This window comes from Vigna unguiculata, chromosome 9 (genome assembly GCF_037176805.1).
Source record: "Vigna unguiculata cultivar grain cowpea cultivar isolate G323 ecotype 2 chromosome 9, ASM3717680v1, whole genome shotgun sequence".
Classification (NCBI taxonomy): domain Eukaryota; kingdom Viridiplantae; phylum Streptophyta; class Magnoliopsida; order Fabales; family Fabaceae; genus Vigna; species Vigna unguiculata.
Window position 1 is genome coordinate 40,323,886 of NC_140800.1, and position 15,154 is coordinate 40,339,039.

Sequence of the window (15,154 nt, forward strand, 5' to 3'; positions counted from 1 at the left end):
TCTGTTAAAGAAAAAAAAAGATTATATATATGTATAGAGAATAAAAGAGTGATAAGTAGATAACGTAAAAGCTATTGAAAAAAAAAAATAATAATAATAAAAAAATATGAAAGGATAACATGACAATAAATGCCACTTTATCAGGTTACTGTGAAAAAAAAAAAAAAAGATCTGCAAATGAGTAGTTGAATTGGAACGTAAAAAGCAAAACCAAAGAAAATGAGGTTAATGTTGAACTAAAGTAATCATTACACATAGGAGTATAAATAGAATGAAGAAGAGATATTGAGAACCACAGAAGAAAAAAAAAAAAGAGGAACAGAAGAAGAAACTCTGCGGGTGAGAAGGAAGAAAGAGGAGAAAGAAAAAAAAAGGAGAAAAATTAATTTATCATCAAAGTCTTAGTACAACCTTGGTATAATTTTCACCATAAATAAGGTAAGGGAAGGAGACATCCATCACTTTATCTTTTTACTTTGATTATTTTTTTTATCTATTCGTAATTATTTTATTTCGATATTTACCCTAAGTGAGGTGTCCCTAACCTCATTCTAAATTATATTTAGTTCCCAATATTTATTTATTTATTTATATTCATCTCCAGTTATGCACTGGTCCTATTTATTCAATTTATATTTACTTTCATTTATTTATTTATATTTATCTCTAGTTACGTATTGACCCTTTTTATTCATTTATATATATTTTAATTATTCATTGATCCTATCTATTTATTTATATAATTATATGATTTAATATTGAAATAAAATTTATGATAAATAAAGATTTGATTATTGTAGTTGAAGGTATGACCTTGGGGATTTAAACGAGTTAGTATTACTCAAGATGATATGTTCTTGAGTTACTTTGTTGGCCATAAGCTCATTTATCCTGACTAGTCACTACAAAATTAATCAATATCTTTATAAAAGTATAATAAAAATTCAGTTTCATGGATTTGGGAGAATTTTTATTTCATTTTATTTTATTATGATACGTTATTTTTTTTTTTTATATTTGTCTCACTTTCCTATTTCTTTTGATTGTGTGCGAAAAACAAAATTTTACAACATTATCATAGATGGCTGCTCCGAACACGCCTGATCCCTTCTTCGCCGACATTGTGGCTGTTTTTCCGGGAAATGCATGGCAAACCAATGTAGTGAATAATTCTGTAACAATTCAGGGAACGGGAAACTCTACCATTACTTTTCTCTCTGCTCCGAATGCACCGATTGTCATCGAAGGACAAATCGGAGTTACCTTTTATTTACCCCCAACAGTCCAAGTGAATCCTATCCATAACATTTTCCCTCCACCTGTTTGATAAACCGCATATGAGGGGGAAAATGTAAATAAATAACCCTTCTTCCTCTTCCAGTATAGAAAATATAAAATGTACTAAACAATGTGGATATAGGAAGTATGTAGTATTGTAAATATATATATATATAAATGTGAATATTTTAAATATAGTTATATATTAGTGTATAAATTTTTGCCTCTAAATATTTATAAGTATACTGTAATAAATAAGTAATTAGATTTTTTTTTTTGGTCACAACTATCATAACTTAAAACGTTAGATAAACTTAATAAATCTGATTAAAGTGACTAAATCTATACATTTTTAGAGATGAATGACTAAATTGGTTAAAAATTTTAAAGAGAGATCAATTCTAAATTTAATTAAAAACTTGAGGGACCAAAAACATATTTAACCCGTAATTTAAAAATGAAAGGAGCCGCTGTCCTTTAGCTCTATCAGCACAGACTCATCTTACAAAAAAGAGAAAAGGAAAAATAAAAAAGAAAACCTGAACCCTAAGACCTGTTAGTTCTGCAAGCTGAAAAAGGATTTTCTCTGTGCAACTGCATTTTCTTCCTCCTTCCACCGCAGCGATTTTAGAGTTTAAATCATAGAGATTTAATCTTTTTTGTTCGCAGATATGTTCGATTATTAATTCGTTCATTCGAAAGTAATCACATGGAACGTACGCGGAAACGCCCTCGTCTCGCATGGGACGTAGCCCCTCCCACAGTGCCAGAGGTAGGGTTCTTTCAATTTTCCAATTCGGTTTGGATTAGGGTTTTTTATTCAAGTTTATATGCTCAGCTTTAACATCGTTCATTGTAGCCTCAACTGGCTCTGCCGGTGCCTGGTGACGAAGGAATTGAAAGAAAGCACGCTTCACCTCCAAGAAGGGACGACGATCGCGAAGGACATTATGTCTTCAATCTTGGCGAAAATCTCACTCCTAGATGTAATTCTTTCAGTGCTAGGGATTTATTGTAATTTAATTGTCCTATTTAGACGAGTTTGAAAAATCAGATTAATTCAGGTTAAATTTTAATTTGCTATATCTTTTAAAAACAACAAATATTAATCTGTTTGATTCTGTCATCACTAATGCAAGATTGGTGTTGTTTTCTTATTTTTGGGAGTTTTCGTGTTAATATGTATATATTTTTTTCATTTATAAACAGATAAAATCCTCGGCAAGATGGGTGAAGGTTAGCGGTCAAGTGTCCTCTCAATACAAAAGATTTTAATTTTATTGTCACTGTGCTTGTGTCATTCAGCATGTTGCTAGTGCTGTAGGCACATTTGGTCGGGTATTGGAATGTTGGGACCGCCAAACTAGAGAATATGTGGCTGTCAAGGTAGTTAGAAGCATACGGAAATATCGAGAAGCAGCCATGCTCGAGGTTGATGTGCTTCAACATCTAGCGAAGAACGATAGAGGAAACTCACGGTATGAATCTTATGGAGTAAACTGGATACTGGAATTTGCTTATTGCTCATTGCTTATCCTATCAGGGGATGATTAGTATTTATTTCATTCTGTATACTATTTGCAGATGTGTACAGATCCGAAATTGGTTTGATTACCGAAATCACATATGCATTGTAAGTATGCTTATTGTATTTCTTTTAAAAATTTCATTTCCTTGATTTTCTATATTCAAAAAGTTTATTTTGAGAAAATTGATGGAGTAGGAGTTGCTACATTACTTTTAAGAGGTGGGGTTGAGGAAGGGTTGATTTTTTGTTGTTTTGAGAATGGATGGAATGCTTGAAATTTTGAATCAATCTAGATTTAGTTTTTTTTTTCTCCAGTGCTATGTGCATTCCTCTTTGTTATCTGTTCTTCTTCTTGTTCTTTGGGAAGGATAAGTGATAGATCCTCATTCATCTTGCAAACCAATGAGTGTTAAGTTCTTCAGCTATAGTGTTTTCATTTATGTCCGTGTGGGCTTTATTCATGGATTTGATAACTGAGCAGAAACATTCCTTTCAATGCATTTTAATGGTGTTATCAGGTCTTTGAGAAGCTTGGACCAAGCTTATTTGATTTTCTAAAGAGAAATAAATACTGCCCATTCCCTGTGGATCTTGTTCGGGAATTTGGACGACAGCTTTTGGAGTCTGTAGCATGTCTGTGGATTATTCTTGGCCTTCAGTTTATTTCTCTTGTTTCATTCCTAAGTCTCTTGTTTACTGATCAAACCATGCCTTTTCCCTTAGCCTGCTTTCTTTTTCCAGGGATACAGTGTATCTTAGTTGTGTCTGCTTACTTTAACTTTTTCTTATTCTTTATCATATTCAGATATGCATGAACTACGCCTAATCCACACTGATCTGAAGCCAGAAAATATTCTTCTGGTTTCTTCTGAATATGTAAAGCTCCCTAGCTATAAGGTATTTAACATTTTTGGATGGAAACTTAATAATGTTTGTAGACTCAGTTATAATATATTTAAGGAAAATAATTGGATTGGTACAGAGAGTTTCCTCAGATGAAACGCAGTTCAGGTGCTTGCCCAAGTCTAGTGCTATTAAGCTGATTGATTTTGGTAGTACTGCATATGATAATCAGAATCATAGCTCCATTGTTTCTACAAGGCATTACAGAGCCCCTGAGATTATTCTAGGTAACTAAGTATGGTTTTGGCCGCTCAGAATGTTTACTTGTTTTTCTATTGCCCTGTCGAGGTGTGTGACATAGAAAATATGCGGTGTCTGAACGAAAATTATGGATGATGGCTATAGTGTTTTAACATGTTGAAATGTTGTCAATTTGTACAGCACTTTTGTTTTCAAACTTCCAGGGACAACATGCTTGTTTGTAACTTTATATTTTGCTGGATTTTTTGTTGTTCACCGTATTGGCTGGCGAATCCTCTGCACCGTAGTAAAAGACTTTTTTTACAGTATTTGTCTCATTATTTTGCATGTTTTATGTCTATTGTCTTGAACTACCTTTTGGTGCGCATTGTTTCACTTGTACATTTGATAATTTTCTAGCTTGTCCCAAAGTGGACTGCTTGTTTTATGTCTATTGTCTTGAACTACCTTTTGGTGCGCATTGTTTCACTTGTACATTTGATAATTTTCTACCTTGTCCCTAAGTGGACTGCTTGTTTGGATCTTTTCTAAGGTAGATGTTGTGAGGTATGATAAAAAAAATTTGAAGTGCCAAATCTAGTCATGACCTGATGTAATGAGGTCATCAGAGACTGCTATATGGGCTATTTACTTGATTGAGCATTGTCTGACCAAATAAAATTGGACTACCGGAACCTGTGGCATATAATATGTTCTTGTTAATGTATTCTCACTGGCATATTTAATTATAATTGCAGGTCTAGGGTGGTCATATCCATGTGACCTGTGGAGTGTTGGATGTATTCTTATCGAACTATGCACGGTTTGTTTTCCATCTATGAATATATATTAGGTGTGACTTGAATCTGGAACAACTAGTCTCGGGGTCTAATGTGTGGAACTTTTGTCAGGGTGAGGCATTGTTTCAGACTCATGAAAACTTGGAGCACCTGGCAATGATGGAGAGAGTTTTGGGACCTATTCCAGAGCACATGATTCGAAGGTCCAAGTAAGTGGTCAATTTATAGATTGTTTCTTAAATTCCCCTTCCAAATTGGAGAGAGTCTTACATTTTATGAATCAATGGTTGTCTGTGAAAACAAAAGGCTGAACAATGAACTATTAGAGTTTTAATAAATTTACACAATGACATCTCTATTGTTCATCTGCTCTTCAATACGTAGTAAGGGCGCAGAAAAGTATTTCAAGCGTGGATCAAGACTAAGATGGCCTGAAGGAGCTATTTCTAGGGAGAGCATCAATGCAGTAAAGAAGCTCGGTCATCTGAAGGTTTGTTATGTTTCCTACTGTCTGCCTTATCAGTGATTCCTGGGGTTGAGTCTTCAATTAATTAGTTCGGTGATATTGAGGTTGTGTAATGACCTATAATTATTTGTTAATGTAGGATATTGTATCTCGAAGTGTGGACTCTTCAAGGTCCTCCTTAACTGACTTGTTACATGGCTTATTATCATATGACCCAACCAAACGGCTAACAGCTCTTCAAGCTCTCGATCATCCCTTCTTTAGGAATCCAACCTGAGAAAAGCATATTAGGAATCCAACTTGAGAAGCATATTATTCCATGGTAGAGATTGTCAGTTGCACAGGCTATAACTTTGAATGTATCTATTTATTTATTTATTAGTTATAGCAATGGTTCAATCGCTGTTAAAATGTATTTTAATTTTATCATTCTTTGTTTTCACTGTCATTTTTTATAACTAGGATTAAACCTCATCGTTTTTTTTTTTTAATTTTAATTCTCAAACACACTTTTCTTCAGTTGGATGCGCAGTATGAAAATTCTACCAGCATAACAAGGCCTAGGGTATAAACATACTTTAAGAATATAGTATCGAAATAACGAATATAGTATTTCTTCATTGGATATATTTTTTTTTAATTGGATGACAAATCTGTACATGTTCAGAATTCGAGTGATAATCTGGTTTTTAAAGATTTTAAACATGAATTTTATAAATTGTATGTTTTTTCTTAATGAAGATAATTTTTTATTCTAACAATGAAATAGCTATAAAAAGAAAATCTGGTTTTGTTATTATTATTTATTTAAAGAAGTATTTATAATATGCTCTCTATCAGTTTTCATCTGTCTTTCCTACTGGCTAAAATCTATTAAAACAAAATTGTATGATGGATGAGAAAATAATATATTAAAACAAGATTGCATGAGGGATAAAGTAAAATTATAGAAAACTTGTTGAAAATATTAATTTTTTGGTGGCACGGAGGACTCGAATGTTTTCTTCAACCTCGGAATCCTCAACTTCAGCATTCCATCAATTGGGATTTGCTCCTGCTTAGAGTAGCAGCTCCACCTTCTGGTAAGTCAAACAATTGGTTTGAAATTGAAAACTGGAAAATAAACGAAAGAAGAAAAAAAAACAAGAAATTTGATTGTAAAAGGCTAACCATACTTTTAGGAATCTAAATTACAAAATAAAAAGGCTAGAATATGAAATTTCTTGATTGTAAAAGAACATAAAATAAGAGATAACTTCCTTACAAGATTCCTTTATAATTCACAGATTTCAAGTTGAATTTACAAAGGACGCAATATGAAAGAATTCCTTCCCTTCACTTCATTTATATATAACTCATTAACCTCATCCAAGTACTCTATATTAGGGGTATTAAGTAACTCCCCTCTTTTTCTAATAGTCACTTTGTTGTAACTAAGTACGATGTAATTCGACATTGGACATTACAGTGACAATTGAAGGATGGTGGCATCGGATTGTGTTTTTATTCTGTTTTATGTTTCAATCATCTATATTTGTTTCTTGTCCATTTTAGGGAATATAATTGTAAGAACTTCAGTTTGCTATATACATGCCAATAGGGCGAGCCCAGAAGTTGATTCAATCTGATTATAAAATTGTTGTATCAGTTCACCAGTAATCTCCACATGAACACAAGCCGTTCTCAAATCTGTGAAACCTATTTGCATCTCTCACCACAACAACAATCTTCAAAACCTTTGACAAACCCTTGATGAATGCATGACAATCCCCACAAACCCTCAAGTTCTTGAAAATCCTAATCACACTTTCTACCTTTAGTCCCCGTCTAACCAAAACCAACCCAATAGCCAATTTCTCGCTATGAACCCTCAAACTTTCTACCTTTGACTCCTCTTCAACATCATGCAAGGCAAAATTTACACCATGAACATACCCCATTTCATCCTTCACCCTCTTCTCCATTTCTTTCAACACTTGATGAATTTCCCCTATCAGAGGATGCATGCCATCTCCATTGTAAAATATGTGGATTTCCTTGTCTATCTCTACCCAACTGCGTCCTGCTTCTTTTTTCAATCCCTTTCTCTTTGCTGTTTCTCTTAGTTTTTCACTCTCTCTCCAATACCCTCCTGCAGCATACATGTTTGATAAAATGACATAGTTGGCTGGATTATTACCATCCAATCTCATTACTATTTCTCCCACCTGTTTCCCCATTTCCACATCTGCATGCATTCTACAAACACTAAGTAGTGTTTGCCATATGCCCACATTTGGCTTTAGGGGCATCTTCTCAATGAGATCCTTTGCATCCTTTAAGAGTCCACCTCGTCCAAGGAGATCAACCATGCAAGCATAATGCTCTACTTGAGCTTCAATTTTCTGATTGTTACATAAACTAGAGAAGTATTTTTTACCTTCTTTGATGAGTCCAGAATGGCTGCAAGCTGAGAGCACAGCCAGGTAAGTTACACTATCAGGTTCTATTCCGTTCACTTGCATTTGGTTAAACAGTTCAATTGCCTTATTCCCAATACCGTGCTTCCCATAACCAGTAATCATAACTGTCCATGAAACCACATTTCTTGCTAGCATCTCTCTGAAAAGTGCATCTGCCTCATCTATTAGTCCACATTTCATGTACATATCCAGAACTGAATTAGCCACAGACATTTCCAATAAACCATACGGCACTTTTATGGCATATGCATGCATTTGCTTCCCTTGCTCTGCAAGAGCAAAATCAGCAAATACCCCTATGAGACTCGAGAGTACAAACCCATCCATTCTATGTCTGCTCTCTCTCAACTCCCTAAACAAGTCCATGGCTTCTGCCAAATTATCTTCATGTGCATAACCAAGAATTAGTGTGCTCCAAGTCATCACACTCTTTTCTTCAATTCGATCGAACACCCTTCTAGCTTCAGCCATGCGCCTGTATTTTACATACAGATCAACCAAAGCACCTGCAACAGCTGATTCAGCTAAGTAAGGAAATCCATGTCTGATTAACGCCGCATGGATTTGCATTCCTTCTCCCACTGCACCAGCACAATTACACGCCTTCAACGAGCTTGAATATGTATATCCATCTGGAACTTCCCCATTAGCTTGCATTTCCCGAAATAGACTCAAAGCCTCTCCACCATTGCCATCGTTGCAGTACCCAGCAATCATTACATTCCAACTTATAACATTTCTCTCTGTCAAAGTGTTGAACACTTGCGCTGCCTCCCTAACCATCCCACACTTGGAATACATGTCCATCGTAGAATTGCCCACAACAGGCACCCGATCAAAATTAGATTTTGCACAAAAGCCATGTATCTGCATTCCATTCTGAGCGATTCCCAAAATCCCAGATGCTTTTAGACTCGTGGATAGTGTGAAGTCATTTGGCCTAACATCTGAACGACCCATTTTAGAAAACAAAACCAAAGAGGCTCTGGCATCACCATTTTGCAGATATCCACACATTAGAGCCGTCCAAGACACTACATTTCTCTGAGACATTCGAACAAACACCGAACAAGCCAAATCCATGGTACCACATTTTGAGTACATATCTATAAGATCATTGTTCAAAACCAAATCATGCCTAAACCCTAGTTTCTCCACAACCCCGTGTACTTGCTTTCCCTGATCAAGCAAACGACGTTTGGAACACTTGTTCAGAATCTTACTCAATAGTCGACCCTCGCTCATCGATGGGAGTAAGAGAATTAGAAAACCGTTTTGTCGCAACCCTGAGAACCTGCTCGAAAATCGCGGAACTGAAGAAGCTTCACTCTCACATCGTGAAATTGTCACTCTCACAGAGCAACTATTTGGCCACCAAAATGTTGGATCTGTGCGACAACTTGGGTCACGTGGATTACGCGACCTTGATATTTCAAAGCCTAGATGACCCAAACGTGTTCTCTTACAACGCAATAATCAGAACCTGCACTCATAATCACAAACATTCTCTAGCAATTTCTGTGTTCAGAGAAATGCTGAGACATGGTACGAAATCAGCTCTGGCAGACAAATTCACGTTCCCTTTTGTGATAAAGTCGTGTGCAGGCATTCTGTGTCGTCGCCTCGGGCAGCAAGTTCACGCGCAAGTGTGCAAATTTGGACCCAAGTCGCACTCAATAACGGATAACGCGCTGATTGATATGTACACGAAGTGTGGCGATTTGAGTGGTGCGTACCAAGTGTTTGAGGAAATGACCGAGAGAGACGCAGTTTCGTGGAATAGTTTAATCTCGGGGCACGCGAGGCTAGGGCGGATGAAGAGTGCGAGGGAAGCGTTTAATGAAATGCCTTGTAGGACAATCGTGTCTTGGACGACTATGATTAATGGGTATGCTAAAGCAGGGTGCTTTATTGATGCGTTAGAGGTTTTTCGCGAGATGCAAGTGGTGGGTATTGAGCCTGATGAGATAAGTGTGATATCTGTTCTTCCGGCGTGTGCACAGCTTGGGGCTCTTGAAGTTGGGAAGTGGATTCACAAATACTCGGAGAAAAGTGGGTTTTTGAAGAAGACAGCTGTGTGCAATGCACTGATTGAAATGTATGCTAAGTGTGGCTGCATTAATGAAGCTTTGGGGTTGTTTGATCAGATGGTTGAGAAGGATGTGATTTGTTGGAGTACCATGATTGGGGGACTAGCGAATCATGGAAAAGGGTATGAGGCAATTCGAGTTTTTGAAGATATGCAGAATGCAGGAGTGGCTCCTAATGGGGTAACATTTGTTGGTGTTTTGTCAGCTTGTGTTCATGCAGGGTTGTGGAAGGAGGGGTTGAGATATTTTGATGTAATGAGGGTGGATCATCATTTAGAGCCAGAGATTGAGCACTATGGGTGCCTAGTTGATCTTCTAGGACGCTGGGGACGGCTTCATCAGGCTCTTGACACAATAATGAAGATGCCAATGCAACCAGATTCCAAGATATGGAACACTTTGTTGAGTTCTTGTAGGATTCATCGCAATCTTGAGATTGCTGTTGTTGCAATGGAACAGCTTTTGGAGCTTGAGCCAGAAGAGTCTGGAAACTATGTGTTGCTTGCTAACATATATGCAGAACTTGGGAAGTGGGAAAGTGTTTCAAATGTTAGGAAACTCATCAGAAGCAAGAGGATAAAGAAAACACCTGGGAGTAGCTTGATTGAGGTTAACAATATGGTTCAGGAATTTGTATCAGGTGACGATACAAAGCCCTTTTCACAAGATGTTTTCTTGATCCTAGAAGGTCTGACTTTACACCAAACTACAGCTAGTGACTTCATGGAGTTTGTGGAAGACGATGCAGGCCAAGGCCAAGTTTACACAAAAGTACCACTTTCTAATCAATTTCTATAATAAATTATTTATTTAGTTTTCTTACTTGTTGTCATTGATTTTCATTCCTCGAAAATATTAGATTAGTCCTAACATTTGTTTTATAATAATAGATTAGTTATATCTATCGTACAAAAGTCTGAAACTTTTTTTAGATTAAACATGTTTGTGTTAAATGTTCATCCAGATTGAAGATAAAAATATCACATGAAATTTTAATAAAATTATTTCGTGTTTGACAAAGTAACCTTTTTAATAGTTTTTAATTTAAAGATACATTATTCGAGATTTTAAAATAATATAGTTAAATAAAACTTATATTTTTGAAACTTTTTTGTTCTACAAATAATTAACTTTTGATATTCAATTTTGAAGAAACAAAAGGAAAATTGCTTTACCCAAATTAAAAATTCCCAATTTTAGAATAACCAAACATATTTAATCTTAAAATTATTTAATTTGATATTTGAATTTTTGTTCCAGTAAGTTAACATACCCAAATCGAATTTAATTAACCCGAGAATTTCAGAACGCGTTCAATTTGCAGAAAGGATGACCCGTATTGGTGGCAAATTTGAACTAACGAACACTGTCACTAGTGATAAAATCAAATGATTCAGTCACGAACTACAACACTCCTGTTTTAGTATCGCATAAGTTCAGTTAATTAAAAATGAAAATACACACACATTCCGTATAAAAGATGGTAAAGGTCATCTGATCCTTGTGAAGCCAACTTTATACCAGTAATGCAGCAATTTCAATCATGCTGCAAGCTTTTTTTTCACTTCCAACTTCCAATAGCAGCATACTAGGTTAGGTAGCAGAAGTCTAGGATGTTTGATCGGATGGCACAATACGTCTGAATACAGCCTGGAAAGTTTGTCCTCCATTCCTAGCAACCTTTTGGCCTTCTTCAGTTGCAGAGCTCAAGAGCTTAACAACTGGATCTGCCTCAAGTTCTTTCTCAGTCAGAGCTTCGAACATAGGATGATTCTCCAGACAAGACTTCATCCACTCTCCAAGCTCTTCTACATCCGTTATTGTATATATAATTCCTCCAACCTCAAGAACATAAGCATACTCATCTAGCAAGAACGGACTTATAACTCTGCGGCGATGATTCTTCTCTTTAAAATGAGGATCAGGAAACAAGAAAAACATCTTTGAGAGCTGTCCTTTCCCAAAGTAATTGGGAATGTACTTCATGGAGTTAGTTCGCACCACAGAAACGTTTTGGTATTGACCTGGATTTGCTACCCTTAAAGATGAAATTCGTTCCTTGACATACTCGGTAACTTTGTCCCTGAGTTCCATTCCAATCATTAATGTTTCTGGGAACAGAGTTGAAAGGCTTATGAGCAGCCCTCCAAAACCACAACCAACATCAGCAAATTGAATCCTTTTGGAACTATCAGCTTGACCAGCCGAGGGAAAGAGCTGAGGGTAGTGGCGGGAATAATCAACATGGCTGGGTGATATTGACACAGGGAAGTGAGAGTCACTCAGTGGATTGCTGTGTGCTCGTGCTCGATAGAAGCGCTTTCGAGGCAATCCAGTGGACTTGCTGATAGTTGGATTTACTTCATTCTCAGACATGTCTATTTATTCAAACTGCAGTATGGTAAAAGTCAGAATCTTCAGAATAAAGAAGATATGCTGATGATTGGTAATCCACTTGTGAAGCTCTTAAAATCAAGAAACTAATTTCGCCCAACCTACTAAACTGAGAAACCTGTAAACATTGAAGTGTGCCACAAGTTTCTTTGTCTTCATTTATAATTTGTCCTTTTAAATATCATCAGATTCACAGCAAGGTTTGTTGGATAATTTCAATGGCAAGAACCAAACTTGGTATCACGTTGCCACCTAAACTTATTATCTCATTAGCAATCAAGAAGGCAACAACAGAAAAATAAAAAAATAAAACACGGATCCCCTCTCGTGTAATTTCTGAAGTACCCAAATTTCTTTAGCAGATATCATAAGTTGAAATCATATCGGCCACGGAAGGAATATCTCCATTATTGCCATAAATGCATATTTAAAATCATACGTCCTTCACAAATTTGTAAATTTCCAATTTAAGTATGGACTGAATAACAATTGATAAGAGATATTGCAGAAGTCCGACTAGAACATGAACACAATATTGTGTTCCAGAAAGAATGCAGTAACATGTAAACTTGCTTTGAGGAGGCTTGAACAGTCATAATTAAGACAACAAATTTACCACGAATAGATAGATGTAGATGGTCAACATTCCTTAACACCCGAACTTACAAAGAAACAATGGGTTGGTTCAAATGATATTCCCAAATCCCATGTTATTATTATTTGATTATCAGTAAAAAAAGAATTTGGATAACTGCATCAACAAACTTCACATAATCGAAATGTATTTTGATATTTCCCACCCACAGGGTAGCAAAGAAAATCATTCAAACAACATAACTACAATGTTGTTGATATTTTAAATAATTAAAAACTAAATGACAGTGTTTGAGGAAACCATGGAAGTTTGTGGTTTAGGAATTATGGTGAGCACCTAGCGTGCATACCAATTTGATTGACATTCCAGAGACAAAATAACGCATACAAGATTCGCAATCAAACAAACTCCAACCTATGTTAAACTTGAAAGACGAAGAAAAAAAAAAACCGTAACTGATTGGCTACAGATAACAATTCGCAATCTCATAAACATATAAAAAAAAAACATCAAAGGAAACAAAAAAAGAAGAAGCTCGGGATTAATTAAATTACCTAATAGATAGATTTCGGGAGAAAACTTTGAAATTCTTCGAAACTGAATCTGAAATGCAGTGATTTTGCTTAGCCTCTGCAAGTAGCGGTTTTAGCAGCAACGAAACGAAAAACAAAACGAAATAGGCTTTGAATTGAAACACACGTGAAGGAGGGAACTATGTAACTGGATCATTTTCATTGGGCCCAAGCCTGCTAAAAACAAACCCAAAATAGAATGAAATAAAAAAGTTAACCAAAAAATTATTTTGATTTTAAGTAGGGATGGCAATTAGGGCTTGGTCCACATGCCGCAGAAAAAACGTGGGGTGGACCAGGGTAGTGAGCCCGCAGGTCTGCGTGGGCCCGGTTCGGGGTAGTCCGTGTGGGCCGGCCCGCAAGCCCGCATAAAATAAAATTAAAGAAATTTGCACTTGTGTATATTAATTACTTCTTTTATGGACTTTTGCATTAACGTTTTAAATTCTTGTATAACTGGAAAAGACAAGTATTATGTAATTGTTAATGTGTTAAAATTTAAAGAATACATTGTAGATGTCATAGTATGAATATGATGAAAATGTTGAATTATCAATTTATCATCTAATTCCCCAAAGTCTTTACTAAATTTTGTGAACTTCTTAAGGTTTCCCAACTTTTAAACATTGAAAGTTTTATCATAAAAAAAAAAAAAAAAAAAAGCGGTCGGCCCGCATTGCCACCCCTAATTTTAAATTAAAATTTTCCAATGGATTATAAAGACAGGGCATGCATCCGATTTACTTTCTTACAATAATAATAATATTGCTTGCATGCATAAAAGTAAAATATTGAAAAACTCGTAAATTGTAATATTTGTTTTTCTTCTCTATAATTCATTTATTTATATTAAAAAAATTAAAATGAATGGATTGGTTGAGTCATGTTAACCAATAAATGGATGATCATTGATCCATTTTTCTATGCATTCAATTTTTAACATCATAAAATATATTAATTTATATAAAACGTATGTTTCGAGTTTCTAAATTAATTTGCTTTGTGAAGCAAGTACCTTGAGCTTTACATTATTTATTATATGTTTTTATGCCCTTATTTATTACTTCTTTGTTTACACTCACACTTCTCCATAAAAACATAGTTGAGGTATGCACAAACGTTCTTTCTGTAACACGTAGTCAATGAATATAATTTCTTCCTTAGAGTAGCTATGTGATCAAGAAGATTTTTATGTTTGTAATCAATTAATCTATTTATTAGACTAATTATCTAAGTTATCTTTATTTTTCTTCCAAAGTTTTATAGGTTGCTGAAACCGAGACACATATTTCTGCAAATTTCACACATAAATGTTTAATGATGATAACTTCATAAGTAAATTTCTTATCCTCTTATCGATGTAAACGATATATAGCAGAAAATTCGAACATGTGTTGGTGTATGCAAGAGTCGTGACCTTAAACATGCGTGTTATATGCGTTTAGATACATTTGTCACTGCTTTATTTATGTTGTAGAGCCTGTTAATTTGACCACTTTCGTCAACGGTAGCTCACTTATGATGTAAACTCAGAAAACTTATGAGGTTAGCATTGAATTATTTAGCACCAATAAAAATGTAAACCATACCAACATTTTGCATTCCGTTTAATAGCTCTTCAACTAATAAAATTGTAAGTGTATGAATCATCCACGTACATAAATTGTTAAGATCAAGCATTAGGATTATAGTCATTAGTCAGTGTACAACTTTTTTATATTTAAAAGCGTAATAGTCTAAACACAACAATTTAATTGACAAGACTTATTTAATTTTTGCTACAAGATAATTGATGTCACATATAATATAAATTGATTTTATTTCTACTGAAATATTTGAAAGATGAAAATTCAAGAAAAACTATTTCAGATAAAATGAATTGCCAT

General features: G+C 35.1%; 4 protein-coding genes across 5 annotated transcripts; 2 read left to right on the forward strand and 2 right to left on the reverse strand.

The window, feature by feature from the left end:
- Nucleotides 1-1,780: 1,780 nt before the first annotated feature.
- AME3 (Protein kinase superfamily protein) lies at nucleotides 1,781-5,597 on the forward strand. Of its 2 annotated transcripts, XM_028046640.2 has the most exons (12): nucleotides 1,781-2,050; nucleotides 2,138-2,264; nucleotides 2,488-2,514; nucleotides 2,603-2,756; nucleotides 2,863-2,911; nucleotides 3,325-3,439; nucleotides 3,612-3,703; nucleotides 3,789-3,936; nucleotides 4,648-4,712; nucleotides 4,801-4,898; nucleotides 5,074-5,179; nucleotides 5,295-5,597. In XM_028046640.2, exons 1-12 carry the CDS (start codon nucleotides 1,988-1,990, stop codon nucleotides 5,430-5,432), a joined length of 1,182 nt encoding a protein of 393 aa, XP_027902441.1. In that variant the 5' UTR covers nucleotides 1,781-1,987; the 3' UTR covers nucleotides 5,433-5,597. The 2 variants fall into 2 exon arrangements, with proteins under 2 accessions (XP_027902441.1, XP_027902442.1); XM_028046641.2 differs by lacking the exons at nucleotides 1,781-2,050; nucleotides 3,325-3,439 and having other exon boundaries at nucleotides 2,132-2,264; nucleotides 2,488-2,756.
- Nucleotides 5,598-6,769: 1,172 nt separating this feature from the next.
- On the reverse strand, nucleotides 6,770-8,862 carry LOC114162682 (Tetratricopeptide repeat (TPR)-like superfamily protein). The gene has a single exon (XM_028046638.2). It carries the CDS (start codon nucleotides 8,860-8,862, stop codon nucleotides 6,805-6,807), a length of 2,058 nt encoding a protein of 685 aa, XP_027902439.1. The 3' UTR covers nucleotides 6,770-6,804.
- A 2-nt stretch (nucleotides 8,863-8,864) lies between these two features.
- Nucleotides 8,865-10,529, forward strand: MEF21 (mitochondrial editing factor 21). Its single transcript, XM_028046639.2, has one exon. The coding sequence runs from the start codon at nucleotides 8,865-8,867 to the stop codon at nucleotides 10,503-10,505; it is 1,641 nt and encodes a 546-aa protein (XP_027902440.1). The 3' UTR covers nucleotides 10,506-10,529.
- Nucleotides 10,530-11,050: 521 nt separating this feature from the next.
- Nucleotides 11,051-13,409, reverse strand: LOC114162685 (tRNA (guanine-N-7) methyltransferase). The gene is made up of 2 exons (XM_028046642.2): nucleotides 13,251-13,409; nucleotides 11,051-12,098 (listed from the first exon to the last, which is right to left on the reverse strand). The coding sequence occupies exon 2, from the start codon at nucleotides 12,081-12,083 to the stop codon at nucleotides 11,316-11,318; it is 768 nt and encodes a 255-aa protein (XP_027902443.1). The 5' UTR covers nucleotides 12,084-12,098; nucleotides 13,251-13,409; the 3' UTR covers nucleotides 11,051-11,315.
- Nucleotides 13,410-15,154: the final 1,745 nt, after the last annotated feature.

What these genes read in the sequence shown, in the direction of transcription:
- LOC114162685 (XM_028046642.2), bottom strand. Translation starts at nt 12,083, where the DNA reads ATGTCTGAGAATGAAGTAAATCCAACTATCAGCAAGTCCACTGGATTG.
- LOC114162682 (XM_028046638.2), bottom strand. Translation starts at nt 8,862, where the DNA reads ATGAGCGAGGGTCGACTATTGAGTAAGATTCTGAACAAGTGTTCCAAA.
- AME3 (XM_028046640.2), top strand. Translation starts at nt 1,988, where the DNA reads ATGGAACGTACGCGGAAACGCCCTCGTCTCGCATGGGACGTAGCCCCT. An exon ending in AGCCCCTGAGATTATTCTAG is followed by an intron (nt 3,937 to 4,647) that starts GTAACTAAGTAT and finishes TTATAATTGCAG; the next exon opens with GTCTAGGGTGGTCATATCCA. An exon ending in TTCTTATCGAACTATGCACG is followed by an intron (nt 4,713 to 4,800) that starts GTTTGTTTTCCA and finishes AACTTTTGTCAG; the next exon opens with GGTGAGGCATTGTTTCAGAC.
- MEF21 (XM_028046639.2), top strand. Translation starts at nt 8,865, where the DNA reads ATGGGAGTAAGAGAATTAGAAAACCGTTTTGTCGCAACCCTGAGAACC.